This window comes from Panthera tigris, chromosome C1 (genome assembly GCF_018350195.1).
Source record: "Panthera tigris isolate Pti1 chromosome C1, P.tigris_Pti1_mat1.1, whole genome shotgun sequence".
Taxonomy (NCBI): Eukaryota; Metazoa; Chordata; class Mammalia; order Carnivora; family Felidae; genus Panthera; species Panthera tigris.
In genome coordinates, this window is record NC_056667.1 from 198861853 (window position 1) to 198879830 (window position 17978).

The window sequence follows — 17978 nt, forward strand, 5'->3', positions numbered from 1 at the left end:
GAAAAGATATCATCAACTGTTCTTTAATCAAGAAGCATTACAGATTTTTTTTTTTAAGTTTATTTATTTACTTTGAGAGAAAGAGAGTGAGCGAGCAGGGAAGGGGCAGAGAGGGACAGAAGGAGAGACTCCTAAGCAGGCTCCATGCTGTCAGCACAGAGCCCTACATAGGGCTTGAACTCATGAACCATGAGATCACGAACTGAGCCAAAATCCAGAGTCGGATGCTTAACCAACTAAGCCACCCAGGTGCCCCTATTACAGATTCTAGTAGGAGGGCAAATCTATATGAACATAGCAAACTTTTTAGTTTTAAGATAGGATTATTCCTTTATTTCTTTAAATAATGGTTTTCAAATGGAGACTAGAAGCGGAGATGGAGGGTGTTTGAATTCTGTGGGCAAAACCCTCATACCTTTGAGACTCCATCTTCTCGAGCTGCTGTTATTGTAAAAGCGTTCAGGTTCTTGGCTTCAGAGGCAGGAGGGCAGAAGAACATTTGAGAAGCACTGCCTTGTATGGCACAGGGCACGTTCTTACAGATAAGCTCCAGGCTCGAGATTACATAGAGGAGAGAGAAACTGATCTTGGTCAGTAGATACAAGTGGTTGGTTATGATAGTAGGCACTCTTCAGTATTTGTTCCCTAATCAGGTATTGGTACAGCTGCTTTGACCCATCTGATACTCTGCCAGAGAAGTAATTGAACTTAAAGGGGGACAAAAGGACATGCAATACTTCTTTTTGGTTTCACTAGTTTCCCTTCCCAGTGCGGCTCCTGCCTCTCTAATTAGTTCTTCACTCTGGTCTCTTTGCAGTTTATCAGGTGCCTCATCATTGTTCTTGGGATGAAGTCTAAACCACTTAACTCTGCAAATAAGAGACTTCTTTGATCTTTCCTAATCTTGCTAATGTAATCTTTCACCTCTCTCCTTGCACCGGGGCACTGCCCTACAGAGGCAGTTCCTCAAATGTGTTACATTTTTATGTCATTCCAGACTTATTCACACTAGTATCCCTGCCCAAGATGCTTGTGCTAGATTTTTCTCTGAGTTCCTGCGCATCCTTTAAGTCCTGACCTCAGTGTCACCATTTGCAGAAGCCTGCTCTGACCCTTCATGACCGAGTTAGATGCTCCGTTCATGTGCCTTTGTGGCCCTGAGTTACAATACTGTGTTCTTGTGCTTGTGTAGTGCTGGAGCATAGCACTGCGTTGCAGTTAATTTCACATTTGTCTGAGCTCCTTCAGACAAGACTACATCCTGATCAGTACTGTGTTCACAGTGCTCAGAACAGTGTTTGACATATGCTTGGAATTCACATATTTGTTGTGTTGAGTTGGACCTCAAGCAATAAGTTTGTTCTAGCCCCTGTGAATGTTTTTTACTAAGAGCACTTAGAATAGAATTTCTTAATAACTGTGGCATTATGGCTATACGTGTTACTTACTTTGGATCAAAACCAGTTGTTTTCCTTACTTAACTCTTGTAGGTCCACAGAAGATATTTTGTGGGAAATCAAGTCCTAAAGGTCTTTGCAGCAAAAGATGATGAGGTAAGTTGACAGTAAGCCTTTGAGGTAGTGCCACAGAATTGAATTGTCATTTTGAGTGAGTTGTGTGGGGCTATTTGTGGTTTAAAATGACGTTAATTCTTGCAACAGCAGTAGGAAAGTTCACTGACGTTTAACTCTGAAAATGGAGACATGATAAATGAATTTGTCATAGCATGAGCACAAGGCCTGAGAACATAGTCCTTCAGTTGGAGACCAGGTGAGTATTAAGAACAAAAACATTTGAACAAATGCATTTAGGTATGGGAGTCTCATGGTCAGATGTTCAGGAGGCTTGGGGTCAGGTTGCCATTTTCATTGTCATATACACTGGACATTTAGCGCTGGCTTTAGCATTCTGGAGCTGAGCTTTCGTGATTCACTGGACCACCTCCCTCTCTGAGAAATTCATCTGTGCACCCTTTGCTCTTTCTTTGTGCTCTTTTCCCACCTCTCCAAGAGATTCTGTTTTCAAGCTGGTCTGTGCCTGGCTAACAACTCATGACTCTTGCATCCTACTGTCACCTCTCCCCTCTCTGTAAATGGTTTCCACTCAGCCTCCAGGTTGGAACGTGTCATTTGGAGGTGTGATCTTGACTGGAATATTGCAGTCTAGTGTCCATTTAAGGCTACTTAAACAGGTATTGGAGTTCCAGAAGTATTTGCATTTGATGTTAGTAATCTGGATGTAGAAGGCTTGTTTGGGGTATGGGGAGGGCAGTGGTATAAGTACTTGATCTAGCCTCTTGGGCCCTTTTCTGCGTCCTCCTCACTTCTGAGGGTTACCTGGCTGTTGACCTGGTGAGTAGGCATGCCATTCTCAGAACAGTTCAGTTAGGAGAATTGGTTGCTTTCCCATCAGCACTGAATGGGTTTGTCGTTAGAGCACAGTAGGCATATGTCAATTCTGGTTTACTTGAGAATCCAAGTTTATGGGTTTTTCCTGAATCAAATCCTCTTGGGAATTATGTGTGTCTAGAATATATTGTTGTCATAGCTTAACAGCATTTTTAACTTCTGAATTTTAACTCCAACTTAGCATCCCTTCACACAGACAAAATTCTGATCACTTCATGTGATTGCCAGTATGCAGTGAAGACTGTTGACAACAGCTTTGTGGTACGGCCTACGTGATTATCTTGACTTGCTAGCTGAGGGCAGCCTTGTGTCATGTATAATTCCAGTCCGACCTCACACAGACCCCGTATCCTTGGGTTACTTTGAGTCACTCAAAGGAAAAAAAAATCCTCTTCTAATGGCAAAGGGCCACTGTGTGGTGTAAGTTCTTGATGTCCTAGTCAAAGAAGAGTATTAACTAATTGGAGCTTCTGAGATAAGCAGAGGAGGAAGGGACATACAATTATGTCATGATGACTTCCAATAAAAGGTTGTATGGAAAGAACTTCCATAGGTGGGTAGGGAAGTAGGAGGGATGACAGACATGAGAGCCTTCTTCCATGCATTAGAGGGTTGTTATGTGGAACGGAAAATAAACTAGGTTTCCTGCCAACAAGTGGTGGTTTTGTTCAAAATGAAGAATTACTTTGTCAACAAGGATTACTACCTCCAAGTGGATTGGTTTCTTGTGAGATGGTTGGATCTCCATTCCTGAATGTTTCCCAGCAGAGTCTTTATTTCCACCAGCCAGATTTTGGGGAGGGAGTTTTGTCAGCATGTGGGTTGTTAAACTAGATGAATGCTGTTGTTTTCCAACTCAAATATTCTATGATTCCGTGAATAATTCCTTTTAAAAATATGTTTTCTCTGGTCATGAACATATAATTATTTTTGTGTATGGAGAATCTACACTTGTACGTGATTTGTACTGTGTGTGGAGGAGAAAGGGAAGAGGAAGAGAAAGAAATGGAGCTTTAGTTGAGTTTCCCACAGGTGTAGCGTTGTGTTTACAATGTCACAGTCATCCCTGACCCCATCCTTCCTTCAGTATCCCAGTTGGTTCTGTCAAAGACACCCAGATAGAAATTTGCAGACAAATTAGAGGTAATCTCTTCCTCAGACTCCCATTGTGTTTACCGGTCTATTGGGACTTGTTAGACTATACAAGTTCTGTATTTGGTACGTATGTCACTTCCTGTTAGTAAAGAATGTATTAGCTCAGTGAGATCAGGGACTCATCCTTGTTTTTTTATAGGACCTAAGACATTGTGTAGCAAAGAGTAGGCACTAAGTAAATATTCCTTGAATTGAACTAAAAAGGTAATGAATCTGTCACGAAACCTATAGAGGATTTTGATGAAAAGGTATTGAGGTTACAGGTTTTTAGTGGAGGAAATGAAAATCTACATAGCTAACTTTGATAAAGGTTAACTTTAACATTGAGAAAAGTACAGACAATGTGTTTGGGAGTTATGGAGAGGGAGAGTGAAGCGAATCTAAAATGGAGAGGGTGTCACATTACTGGGCCGTGAAAATCGGTTAGGAGCTCAGAAGACAGATGTGGAGAGGGCATTCTAGCTAGGAGGAAACTATAAGAACAGAAAGCCACAGAGGACGGAAAGTGCAAGGCTAGTCCAGGAGTGACGGACAGACCCCTGAGGCTAGAGGAGTGGGACCTTTGGAGATTCTTAGGGAAGGGCCTGACATGATCAGCTCTGAACTGGAGAGGCAGCGATGGAAAAGAAGATAGATTTGAGAGACAGTGCAGAAGTAGAATTGGCTGAGTTTGCTGAACATGTGAAGGTGAGAGATGAGTCAGGTGGTATGACTAAAAACTTTGAGGCTTCTCGTTTGGTTGATTGGGAGATGGAGCTCGTGAAGTAGGGAGCACTGGAGGAGAATGGGGGAAAGATAGTAGTTCATTGTTGGTCATGAACAGTTTGCAATACCTGTGGTCTAAACATATGAGCTGTCTATCGGCTAGTAGGCAATAGAAGCCTGGATTTTAAAGTCTGGATTCAGTTTTAAAGCTGAATATACAGATTCTGATTCATCAACTCATGGGACTGGGTAAAATAATCCCCAAGTAGAGTTTCAGAGTGAGAGAAGGAGAGAAAAGCCAAGAACAGAATTTCACGATTAGTGGAAGAACTGAAGAGTTAGGGGAGGGATGACCCACAGAGAAGAGTATTGTTTCTGAAGCCGAAGAAGGAGAAAGTACAGAGAAAAGGGGATGGTTAAGTGCTCCTGAAAGGTCAAATAGAATGGGAACAAAGGATTGGCAATTAGAAGGTCATGAGTGACTTTGGAGAATAATTTCAGTAAGGAAGGTGAGGTCAGTAGCTGGATTAGATGGAAGAATAATTGTGTTGTAAGCAGCGAAAACACCAAGACTATTATTTCATGACATTTAGAGGTGAAGGGAACGATCTAGATAGTAATTTATGGAGAGAGGGGGAGAAAAAGAAATATTTTGTTTAGGAAGGCTGAGAGGGGAGTTTATTTGGAGGATAAGGGTATGAATTCAGAGAAGAAGGAAGATGAAGATAAGATACAATAAGAGAGGATCCACATAATGAAGTGAAGTTTCAGAAGAGGTTACAATATGTCTGACCAAATCAGATGTGTACAGTGTGGCCTTGAAGTGGGTACAGGGGCGCTTAAAAAAATCTGGGGGCACCTGGGTGGCTCAGTCAAGTTAAGCGTCGGACTCTTGATTTCGTCTCAGGTCATGATCCCAGGGTTGCGCTGGGCATGGAGCCTGCTTGAGCCTGCTTGAAACTGGCTCGCGCTCTCTCTCTTTCTCCCTCCCCCTCCCCCCTCCCTCTCCTCCCCCTCCCTCTTCCTTTCCCCCTTTCCCCGCTCTCTTGCTCTCTTGAAAAAAATAAAATTAAATTAAAAAATCTGAAATAGGAATAAAGTAGATAACAGTCTTTTTTTTTTTAGACCTAGTATAGTTGTTTATTTTTCTTTACTGCATATTCCTGTGGACATCATAGCGTAGTTCAGTCAAGAAAAGGTATTCCATTGTATACATCTGAATTTATCTGACCAAACTATGAAAAAAAATTAAGGATAAATCAATACATGATCAATATATATTGAAGAGACTCAAAAGCAATGTGAGCCAGGCACAAATGGTGTTCTAGGACCACTGTTTTAAATATGTTCATTCTGGTAACAAGAAGAGTTAACAGAACCTTTTTAATTTCTGGCATGAAGAAGGATGCAGAAAAAAGAGGTTAATGTTTTCTATCATATTATCAGTTCCAAATTATAATAATAGTAATTCCTACTCAGGCTTTAGAAACACTAAAAATACTCCGTATGTTTTCTGTTCAGTCTATATGTTTGATCTAGTTATCAGCTATAGGGTCCCAGAGTAAATTTTTATAAGCACAAAACTTAATCAAAACTCAAATACTAAATAAAAACGTTACAGCGTTAGAGCTCAGAAGTTTGCTGAGTCGGATAATCTGTAACTGCCAACAAATAATTTCATTTTTAGTAACATTGCTAATAAAGGTGTGCTATCTGCCAGCTAATAATATAGGTTGTAAGCATGGTGGAAACAATGTATAATTTAAAGACAAAAGGACTTTCTTTCTTTTTTTTTTTTAAATTTTTTTTTAATGTGTATTTATCTTTGACAGAGAGGGACAGACAGAGCATGAGCGGGGGAGGGGCAGAGAGAGAGGGAGAGACAGAATCCGAAGCAGGCTCCAGGCTCTGAGCTGTCAGCACAGAGCCCGACGCGGGGCTCAAACTCACAGACCGTGAGATCATGACCTGAGCTGAAGTCAGATGCTTAACTGACTGAGCCACCCAGGCACCCTTCTTTTTTTTTTTTTTTTTATGTTTATTTATTTTTTTGAGACAGAGAGAGATGGAACATGAATGGGGGCGGGGCAGAGAGAGAGAGAGAAGGAGACACAGAATCCAAAGCAGGCTCCAGGCTCTGAGCTGTTAGTACAGAGCCCGACGCGGGGCTCAAAGTTACAAACCGCAAGATCATGACCTGAGCCAAAGTTGGACGCTCAACCTACTGAGTCACCCAGACGCCCCAGGAATTTCTTTTTCTTAAGTGGATAGCAATCTTCCAAGTACAGTTGAACTTTGGACACTGGAGAGGAGTGGAGAGTTAGGGTGCTGGTACCCCATGCAGTCAAAAATCCAGTGTAACTTTTGACTCCCTGAACTACTAATAGCCTACTGTCTACCGAAAGTCTTACCAATAACAGCAGTTAATATGTATTTTATATGCTATGTGTATTATATGATGTATTATAGTGAAGTGAGCTATGGAAAAGAAAATGTTATTAGGAAAATCATAAGGAAAAGAAAATGCATTTATAGTACTATGCTATAAAAATCTGTGCAGGGACGCCTGGGTGGCTCAGTCGGTTGAATGTTCGACTTCATCTCAGGTCATGATCTCACAGTTCGTGGGTTCAAACCCCACGTAGAGCTTTGTGCTAACAGCTCAGAGCCTGGAGCCTGCTTCTGATTCTGTGTCTCCCTCTCTTTCTGCCCCTCCCCTGCTTGTGCTATGTCTCTCTCTCTCTCTCTCTGTCTCAAAAATAAACATTAAAAAAAAGGTCAGCGTATAAGTGGACTCGTGCATTCCTGCTCACATGTTCAAGGGTCAGCTGGATTGAGTTCCACTGGGAAAGTACACACACGTTGGCTTGGTTAACGCAGCGTCTTTCTCCCTAGGCAGCAGCAGTGGCACTTTCCTCCCTGATTCATGCTTTGGATGAATTAGACATGGTGGCCGTGGTTCGATATGCTTATGCCGGAAGAACTAATCCTCAAGTTGGCATGGCTTTTCCTTATATCAAGGATGCCTATGAGGTACAACCCACAGGTCTTTCAAGTTAATTATTTTCCCTCAGTTCCTTTATCCCAAACAGTGCTTCTCAGCTATTACTGTGCATGGGAATTACTTGGTGATCTGATAGTGTAGGTCTGGGGAGGTGCTTGAGACTGTGCGTTTCTCACAAATTCCCAAGTAATGCTGATGCTGTTGGTGTGTGAACCACACCTTCAGTTGCAGTGAAAAAACATAAATTGTAAAAGTAGGTAAGGAACTTATGATTAAATCAAATCGATGAAAGTTAACAATAAACCTTCTGTTTGCTCAGTCCAGTGACCTCTCGGTTCTTACCCTTCTTGATTTTTCAGAACCAAATGGGGAGAGAGAGTACCCTCATTTTTATAAATGAAGACTATGAATAAAGGTCGAGGCTATGATTTTGTTGTGATCCTTGAAAAACTCAGTTCAGACTCTTAGAGAACAAACAGGCTTGACAGAGGGAGGTGGGGAAGGGAGGGTCTGTACTAAGGAGGGCACTTGTTGTGATGTGGTTGTTGTATGGTAAGTGATGGATTGCTGAATTCTCCCAAAACCAGTATTGCCCTGTATGTTAACCAACTAGAATTTAAATAAAAATTGGAAGAGAAAAATTCCGTTTATTTAGGGTTCTCCTGTTCAAAATATAGGCCCAGATTCTTTACCACATACTGTTTCTCAGAGAACTTTTCTGTGGTAGAAAAGAGAAACTGGAAAAGAGAAGGCAAAAGTCCTGAGTTCATGCTCAACCTTCTAGACACCACACCCTTCTGATTTGTTGTATTAGTCATGCATTTTGCAGATATTCTTTGATAGTCTTTCTTTTAAGTATTTCTCTTATGTTCGATATTCTTTGTACTGTTAATTTACAGTTGTGTACAACTGATAACAAATCAAAACACTTTACTTACCATGTACCAGACTTGAGTTGTCTGACTTTTGTAATACTTCAGTTGTGCCACCTTCATGGTGTTTGAGACCAGTTTTATATTTTTTCCATTAATTTGGTTGTTTCTGCTTTTACTTCCTTTCTTTCTCATTAGTGTTTAATGTACGTGCAGCTGCCTTTTATGGAAGACTTGCGACAATATATGTTTTCATCCTTGAAAAATAGTAAGAAATGCACTCCCACAGGTGAGTTTATTTCCATTTGCTCATTAATTGCCTCTAAACACACACTGTTCTTGGGAAATCCCCTGTGTGCAGTCATGGTTGGGACCAGGGGATTTCCCAGAGTAGAATTGCTTGGATTCCAGTCACGCTTGTACACAGTGATGATGAAAATGGGGCATGATGAAAGTAGGTATAGGTTTGCCCTGGACTCTCCAAACACTATCTGGTTTCCCATTTCTGACTTAGAGTTTGTATCTAGGGAGCAACTTGTGGGAAATGGATGTACATTCTCTGGTTGTGAACCAGTTTGCCCTCTGCTGAAGTGAACTGATGTATAGTGTCAAAGCTGTGACTTCAGTGTCCCACATAAAATACGATGTAACTGTCTTTGAACTGAAAAGTAACAGTGCTGGAGATTAACTTTTCTCTTTGCCTTTTCTTTGTAGTTTACAGTAACAGTTCCAGTCTCCTTGTTCCTTGTTTCTAGGAGTTAACGATGGGCTTGATCAGAAAAGGACTTTATTAAGCACCTGGCTACAAATGTCAGGGTGCCACACAGAATGATGCTCACAGATACTGTCTTTGAGAGAGCTCACAGTTTAAGGCAGTTGCGTAAGATATCATAGTGGGCCAAATGTGATGAATATACCAAAAAGAACACACAAAAAAATGAGTAGATGTTTTAGTTTGAAAGTTTAAATCTGTGTGACATTGTAGGATTAGGGGGTTGTGAGATGAGTCTCAGAAGTGGGTTCTTTCTGGTTTTTTTTGGTTAGATCTGTTAGGATCTGTGTGCAGTAGAAAAGCCACGAACCAAAGGGGGCCTAGCACTGTGTCTTTACCTTCTAGAAATGAGTCCCTGTGCATCATGGCGGAGCCAGGCATGGACTTGAATGTATAGAAGCCTGCACTGTGTTTACAGTATCATTTCTCTACATTTTGATAATTTCAAATGTTAAATGCATAGACATTTAAAAAAGAGAGCTTTATTGAAAAATTATCATATAGACATATAAACCATTTACTCAGGATCTAAAATATTCAGTATCTTTCTGCCTTGCTTTATTTCCTTTGTGTTTGTGTATTATTATTTGCATTTTCTCCATTGCAAAATGGATCATTAACCCTGTTTGGCACGTGTCCCAAGTAGATGTTTATGTAGAGGTATGCAATTCCAATTATGTAGAGGTCTTGATAGTAGCTTGGAGTAGCAAGTAACAGCCACTGAACGTTCCCACACACAGGTGCAACCTCCTCCCTATTGCCAGTGGACCCTGCAGTAGTCAGCTTAAGGTGGTGATGGCTGTGTCAGCTTGAGGTGGTGCCAGGTGGTAAGGTCTGAAAGCTCCCCCTGGAAAGTCTGAAACTGGGATAGAAACGTATCGTGATAAATATCTATAAGCTCTTTCTTTTTGTAGTAAAAGGGATACTTGAGAAGGTGAAGAATAGAAGCCTAGTAGGCTTTTTAGGAGCTGCTTATTCTCTTCCACCTTTTGCCGACTGGCTGTGAATGGTCCAAAAATAGCACTTCAGCTTTTAACAGCTGAGCTGCTGTGTGAATCAGCAGAATGGAAGTTACACACAGTAGTTTAGGTAGAAGCGTTTTGGAGAGTTGCCTTTCATCCACGTTGCTTTGGACTGCCATTTTTGTTGAGTCGGTAGATTTTTATTTAAGAGCAGTTGCTTTCTGTTAGGTATTGGGAGGGAGGTAATGAAGAAGTTGTCATGTTTCTGCTCTCAAGGGTCTTACAGTTTGGATAGAGTGAGGTAAGACGTGTGCACAGGTGTGCATACAGGCCATATGGTTTGGGAGAGGAGAGAGCTCATTCTGACTTTTGGAGATTGAGAAGGAGTCTACTCCCTCTGGTCTACCAGTGTCTTCCCTTTGGGTTTTTCTGTCTTCCTATCAAGTCAGTCTGATACAAGTTTTAGGAAATCCTGGTAAAGCTTATGCCTTCTCACCAAAGGTATTTTCTTTTCCATGTTTTTCTCCAGATAATTACTAATTTTTTGAACATACTAACTCATTGAATACTGAATATTTTGAGTCACCGTATGGAAGATGGGTTTTGTATGGCTGTGGTGCTTCCTTTGGAACAAACTTTTGCTTTCAATATGGTATTATACTGTGAAAGTTGACCAAATGGTATAGCTAGATAGGACCTAAGAGACCAGCTACTCTAAATAGCTCTTTTTACAAAAGAGAAAACCAAGACTCAGTTTAGTTAAATGACTTGCAGGACTAGAGACTATTTTGGCCAGGCCTGGACTGTGTAACTTGCCAGTATTTCTGTATCTGTGAATGGAAAGCATTTGTTTTAGTGTAGAACAGTGGACGTAATCATTTTTCCTTGGCACTGCTCTGTTTATCCTTGTTTTAGAGGCTCAGTTGAGTGCTGTTGATGCTTTGATTGACTCCATGAGCTTGGTAAAGAAAGATGAAAAGGAAGACACCATTGAAGACTTGTTTCCAACCACCAAAATCCCAAACCCTCAACATCAGAGGTTGTATCAGGTAAGAGAGGGAAGATGAACCAGTCTTTTTTTTTTTTTTTTTTTAATGAGTGAAAAATTTTTTAAATGAGTGGGTGAAAAGAGTGTAATTGGCCACAAGCATTTTTGTCCTCTGAGGGCTTCAGTTGCTTTATTTAATAAAAGAGTAACACCTTCCTCTTCTACTGAAAAACATAAAAATACTTTGAGCTGTTGGAGAGAAAGAAGTAAAGTTAAGATACTTGAAAAATTCTTTTTTTTTTTAGGAAGGCCAGTTTGTTGGGTTTTTTTAAGGCTAGTTTTTTCATAAAGAGCAGATTCTTCTTCATGCCTTTTCTAGGCTTTTCTCCTCTATTTTATGTGAATGAGACTTTTCTTTGTTTTTTATATGCAAATAGGAGAGTTTTTTGTGACCTTATAATAACATTAGAGAAGTGTTCCAGTACCAGATTTATCAAAAATTTCATAATTAAAGGTAGCATAGAGGTCGGATAAAGAGGGTTAGTGTTAAATTATTAAAGAGTGACTAAAACACAAAAAAAACGTAAAATAGGTATTTCTGCATCTTGGACCAAAGGAATTGGAAGGTGGCGACTGGATTAAGGGCAGCTGGGAAGGCTGATAGGTGGGGCTGACTTGTGCTGAGATAGGGAGTGGATGGACTGAAGGAATGTTCCAGTCCCGGATGAAGTTGCTGGCAGTAGGACAGAGCCCTCTCTGAACCCCACAGAGCTGACAAACATCACAAGCAGCTTTTTCAGGCGAGGTCTTCCTCACTGAGGAGTGGAGGACCTGCTCTTGCAGGGGCAGGGGCAGGTAGACATGTGGGGAGGTGAGGGAGAGACAACTCCTTGTCCCTTTTGACTCCTTTCTCAAAGTGACTGACTCAAGTGCATATCGGGGCCTTATGTAATTTTGAGGGATCTTCTACTCAAAAGGAACTGCCTGTTTTTTTGATGCTTGTAATTCCTTAAGTAGTGAAAACAAATCTTTTCCTCAAAATTAGAATATAAAGCTTAAAAACTTACCTGGCAGGAGAGATACCTGATCGCGAAGGTGGTTTTCCCAGGGTGAGGTTTATCTATTGCACTTTGGATGTGCTGACCCCTGTGATTTCCCCAAATGTGGGAAACTCAACTGCGTAACTTGTGGTAGTGGGGGACTGTGTTAGCACTTTCCCCTGGTTTAAAAAAAAAAAAAAAAAAGAGTATAAAGCTTAACATGTAAAGCGCTGACTCAGTGAATGCTCTAGTATTCTAAGTGCAGTCAAGTACATGCTACTTGTGTAAACTTCTTTCGTGTTTTTGACAAGTGGACTTCAAGACCTGAAGCCCTCTGTCATTTGCAGGGAAGGGAGGAGGAGACCAGTTGGTGTGGAAAGCTTGCAAAAACATTTGATCACCATGGTGGAAAATAGAAACTTCTAATACTTGGCAGATTTATCTAGGGTGTATTCCATCTGCCTTCAGTAAATGTTTATTGGGTTGATGAACAGATAACAAGCCATAAGCACAGGTATGGTTACCTTTCAAAGTAACAATAGCTGCAAACACTGGCAGCTTTGATTTTCACAGTTTACCAGCCTTGCTTGCTTTTGTGGGGGAGAGTTTCTAATATGGTTTGTCTGTATAAAGAAATACTATTGCTATGGCGTTTATAAATTGAATTTACTTTTTTTTAACACGTATTTATTAAGTACTAACATTGTGCCGTGAGCTAAAGATACAATAAGCTCACTGCTTAAAGCCGCCCCCCCCCCCCGCCCGCGCCCGCCCAGAGGAGTAGAGACGTAAAACCAATAGGTACAACAGTGGTGGGCACAAAACCATATGGGGAAAAGAGAGATTCTTGCACGTGGGTGACTTGAGGAAGGCTTCACTGAGGAAATGTGACGAGGACACACCAGGCAAAAGAAGTAGCATGTGCAGAAGCACGGAAACAGGAAGAAGGGTGCTGGATTTGGGAGTCTCCAGATCGTTCCATTTGGCTGGAGAAGAGGCTGTATGGGGACACGATGGAAAAGAGGGCAGGGCAGCTCAATAGCAGGCCGGTCGTGAAGAGCCAGTCGCTTGCACGTTGCCCTGTAGGCAGTGGGAAATCACAGGATTTTGTCCGCAGGTGGGTGACAGATTTTTAGAAAATAGCTCTCTGGTAGTGACATGGAGGTGCAGCAGAGACCAGTTGGGAAACCTGCAGTGGCCCCCATGAAGGCCTGAGTTCAGGCAGTGACAGGGAAAGCGGAGAGGGAAAATGTAAAGGCAGAGGAGACAGGACTGGAGGGGCTGGGTGTAGTTGAGGAATAGGAATTAAAGATAACAGAATCCTAGCTTGGGTGCCTGAGGGACGGCATCACTGTTAATTGTGATGGGGAATATAGAATGAACACACTGAAAAGGTAGTTCATGTGTTTTTGCAGGTGTTAAATTTGAGCCGTCGGTTGGCTATCCCCGGTACACACACCCAGTAGGAAGTTGGAAATAGGGATGCGGAGCCCCAGGAGAGAAGTCAGGACTAAGTACATGGATTTGGGAGTCCTCCCCACTTGGGTAATAGAAGTGAACAAGATCACCTAGGGAAAGCGTTGCGTGAGAAGAAAAGAAAACAAAGTCCTGCACACCAGCGTGTGAGTGAATAATTAGGAACAGCCAGAAGAAGAAGGGTTGTTAAAAGACAAATGAACCGTTCTTATTCTCCCCTTCTCCAAAAAAAAAAAAAAAAAAAGGTAGAAAGAGCTAGGAGAAGCTGGTGCCTTGGAAGGCACAGGGAGTGATCCGTGTCCGGAAAGAAAAAGCAAGTTTGATGCTGCTCACTGGTGAGTGATGGTGAGCGAGCATGACGAAGGGCCGTTAGTGTCTGCATGAAGTCTCTGCTTACATTGAGGGCCCAGCGGCGGTGGAATAGTGGGGTGGGAGCAGGAGAAAGCTCTACTGATGGAGGGAAGGAGAGAGGATACAGGAAGCTAAGTAGGATGGGGGACCTAGGAAGACTTCCTTAACCTCCTTTATAAATGAAACATTCATAGCTGAGAGTGACTCAGCTGGGAGTAGGGGGCAGAAGGAAGGAGAGGTTACCCATCAGTTTGTTGATGAGGTTAATTTAATTCTAATTTTACAAAGAAATGCTGAAGGGGTGCCTAGGTAGCTCAGTCAGTTGAGCATCTGACCTTGATTTTAGCTCCGGTCATGATCTCACAGTTTGTGAGCTCGAGCCCCGCGTCAGGTTCTACTTCTGCGCTGACAGCATGGAGCCTGCTTGGCATTTTCAGTCTCTCTCCCTCTCTTTCTGCCCCTCTCCTGCTTGTACATGCTCTCTCTGTCTCTTTCTCTCAAAGTAAATAAATAAGCATTTTTTAAAAAAAGAAATGCTGAGAGATACACTTTTTGTGTAGAGTTACAACTGGCTTTTAAACCATTGATGCAGGGTTGTTAAAATCAACATGCTCGTAACATCAACATGCTCGTAACTTATGAGCTAATCATGTGGCCTGCAGGGTTTTTTTTCTAGTCTTTTTCAAATTACAAAAATCACATCAAGGAATAACAGTTGCTTAAAAGACAAATTAATAGGTTTAAGAGTGTAATGTCAGCTTCTCTGTTATTAAAAAGTATTGCATTACTTTCTCATTACCTCAGTTTTTTTAATGAATTGAGATTTTTTTGAGTGAATGAATTTGATAAGTATCCCACTTAGTTTTATCTAAAGTACGACCTTTGAAAAAGTAGGAGTGGTTGATGCTTTAGCACATCTCCTGTAGATTATTACCGACTTGCGAGTGATGACACTGTTTGAAAGAACTGTCTAGAGTTCCTACTGGAGTGTTTTTCTGCGGGGAGGTTGTGTAGGATATTTGTCCATTTGTTGTAGTTGTTGTCTCAGAGATGTTGAGTGAGTATCAGCGAGTCTTCCAGAGTATGTAAAAGGTCGTCTGCTGTGTTGGGTTACAGCTTACGTCCTGAGGGCTTTCTAATAAGCTTTGCAGATAATGTAATGACCTGAGGGAGAGCACTGTGAATTAAGAACTGTGCACAAGAAGGTTGGGGGTAGATTCACAGGGTTTGGAGTCACTTCAGTTTCCCCTTTTGCTTCACATTAAATGAGCTAATGTTGCTGGTGCTCAGGGGAAAGTGGAGTGATTAGGAAAGAGGAAAACAGACTCTGAGACGGATTAATATACTGTGGAGAAGGACGAGTGTGGTCACTGTGTTGAGATGAGATGACAGAGCAGCACATCAGAGTTCTAGAAGCCGTCAACTCAGGTGATATTTACTATCTAAGTTTCAGCTTTTTGTTTTTGTTTGTTTGGTCTTTTTAGAATGGAGACTTCCAGCCTCACGTTTCCTACAGGGTAGGAAAGCAGTTCATGAGGTGCTATAAATCCTATACCTTGTGATATGAAACAGTGTTTTGAACTGTAAGAACTTTTCAGCTCCCTGGATTTTTTTCTTTAAAATTACCAGTGTGCAAATCGTTTAAAGGTGGGAATAGTAGGACTCGTGTTCTCCAGCCTAACTTTGGGATGATTCTCTAGCAAAAGGAAAGGAGAGGTCCGTGATAGTTGCATTTTGCTCACCTTCCTGTACTCCTTTTCGGAGTATTCACTTTTCTGGGCAGACACCAGCACCGCTACAGGCGGGCTGAGCAGACTGAAAGCGGTACGGGTGACCGAACGGAGGAGGCTTGCTGTCCGGATTTCCACTCATGTGCGCCGCGCAGGACCTGGCCTGGACCCTGGCCCCGCTCTTGGTGCTGCTTCCCGACACTTGTGTTAACAGGTGGAGTCCCGGGAAGGAGTACTTTAGTCCTTCGGCCAATACCTATTAGGTGCTTATTGTGTGCCAGGCACGGCTTTTAGTACCTGGAATTCAGCACTAAACAAGACAAACAAGATCTCTTCTTTTAAGAGGGAAGGTTAAATAGTAAGTAAACTACAAAATTGATCATGTTAGATACTGACAAATGCTATGAAAACTGTAAAACAGGGGTAATGATAGAAAATCGCTGGGTGGCAGGCTGGGCGTGGAGGGGTTCCTTCACAGTGTCCAGGTAGGCCTCTCTGAGGAGATCATAGTTGGGCAAAGAACAGAAGGATTAAAAAAAGGCTCAACTCTGTTGAGATCTAGGGGAAGGCCGGTGAGGCAGAGAGAGCGATAAACTCAGGACCCAAAGGCTAGCATGAGCCTGGCACCTGAGGGAAACAGGCAGGGCCCAGTGTAGCTGGGTTGTGACGAGCAAGGAGGAAGGTGGCAGATGAGGGAGGCGTGCAGGAGCCGTGGTGTGCGTGACTTCTTAGGGTCACAGTAAGGGCATTGGCTGTACAGAATACTGAAAGTAGATTTGGGGAGACCAGTTAGAAGGTGACTGGTGGCCCACGCAAGGGGGGGATGGTCCCCAGACGAGAGTGCTGGGAGAGGAGATGGACAGAAATGGGTAGACAGGTGGAGAGGAGCCCAAACTGAGCACTCTGGGGAGGTTTGGGACAGACCAGCATTCTCATCTCTCTCGCAGATTTCTTCCTGGGACTCACCGAGCATAGTGGCTCTGTTTTAGCCCCGTTTCATCTACCACACGTCGTTTTCTAAGATTATGCAAGGGGGAAAGCAGTCTTCTGAAGGGAGGTAAAAGGATTCGAGGCCCTTGGAATTAATGTGTTTTAGAGAACCCCACATATTGTCCAGGTGGTGGAAGCAGCAGCCTCTGTTTATAAGATGAGCCTCTGTTCTAGGAGGCCTCCCGCTGATGGTGCCGCTCGGCTGAGATCCGGTTGTAGACACTGCTGGTGTCCTGCAAACCAAGGTGGTTCCGAGGCCACCCTCTTTGTTCTCTTTTACATGTGGTAGGAATCCTGTAGCCCTCCCAAACCAAAGATCGAGGATCTCTGACCAGAAAAGTATAAAGAAATTGTATATGGTGTCTGCATCTGTGTTTTCAAACCCTTCTACCTTTTCCACAGTGTCTGGCGCACAGAGCTTTACATCCCCAAGAGCCTCTGCCCCCAATTCAGCAGCATATTTGGAATATGCTGGATCCCCCTGCTGAGGTGACAGCTAAATGTCAGATTCCTCTCTCTAAAATAAAGACCGTTTTCCCTCTGACTGAAGCCACCAAGAAAAAGGATCAAGTGCCTGCTCAGAACATTTTCCCAGACAAGTAAGTACTCGATGCAGTTGCACTGGACTTTGGAGTACTTAAGACTGGTGGTAGTCTTAGAGGAGCTCTGGAATTGAGGCTTGCATATGGGTTTGTGGAACCACACAGGTGGAAGGAAGAAACCTTTTGATGTTTGACCCTTGCATTGAAAATACTGGTTTCTCCTTTGTCTCCATTGTAGATAGATTTTATCCCTACTGTTCACCTGGAATTTAGAGCTACCTCCTGGGTTGTTGATGTTTTGATCGGCCTCACATTCTTGGTAGTTTATGTTTAATGGGAAGGCTAAACAGTTTTTGAACATCCAAGACTAACTTTTACTGTTTTTCTTTGTTTCTTTCTTTCTTTTTTTTTTTTTTTAGGGATCTAACATTATTTTTTTTAATGAAATTTATTGTCAAATTGGTTTCCATATAACACCCAGTGCTCATCCCAAGAGGTGCCCTCCTCAATGCCCATCACCCACCCTCCCCGCCCTCCCACCCCCCATCAACCCTCAGTTTATTCTCAGTTTTTAAGAGTCTCTTATGGTTTGGCTCCCTCCCTCTCTTTTTTTTTCCCCCTTCCCCTCCCCCATGGTCTTCTGTTAAGTTTCTCAGAATCCACATAAGAGTGAAAACATATGGTATCTGTCTTTCTCTGTATGACTTATTTCACTTAGCATAACACTCTCCAGTTCCATCCGCATTGCTACAAAAGGCCAGATTTCATTCTTTCTCATTGCCAAGTAGTATTCCATTGTGTATGTAAACCACAACTTCTCTATCCATTCATCAGTTGATGGACATTTAGGCTCTTTCCATCATTTGGCTATTGTTGAAAGTGCTGCTATAAACATTGGGGTACAAGTGCCCCTCTGCATCAGCACTCCTGTATTCCTTGGGTAGATTCCTAGCAGTGCTATTGCTGGGTCATAGGGTAGATCT

The 17978-nt window shown here is 42.3% G+C and overlaps 1 protein-coding gene and 1 non-coding gene across 4 annotated transcripts in view; both read left to right on the forward strand.

The window, feature by feature from the left end:
• XRCC5 (X-ray repair cross complementing 5) overlaps positions 1–17978 on the forward strand; it is an 89772-nt gene that overhangs the window by 23282 nt on the left and 48512 nt on the right. For all 3 annotated transcript variants that reach the window (XR_006220927.1, XM_007086104.3, XM_042995289.1), the window contains exons 10-14: positions 1491–1553; positions 7164–7301; positions 8343–8433; positions 10794–10927; positions 16856–17052. Coding sequence is in view for 2 of the 3 variants with exons in the window: in XM_007086104.3 (XP_007086166.2) it covers positions 1491–1553; positions 7164–7301; positions 8343–8433; positions 10794–10927; positions 16856–17052 (623 nt within the window). In the remaining variant the exon portion in view is untranslated. The remainder of the gene's footprint in view (positions 1–1490; positions 1554–7163; positions 7302–8342; positions 8434–10793; positions 10928–16855; positions 17053–17978) is intronic.
• On the forward strand, positions 11926–12088 carry LOC122241789. The gene has a single exon (XR_006222011.1). It is a non-coding gene; the product is annotated as a U1 spliceosomal RNA (small nuclear RNA).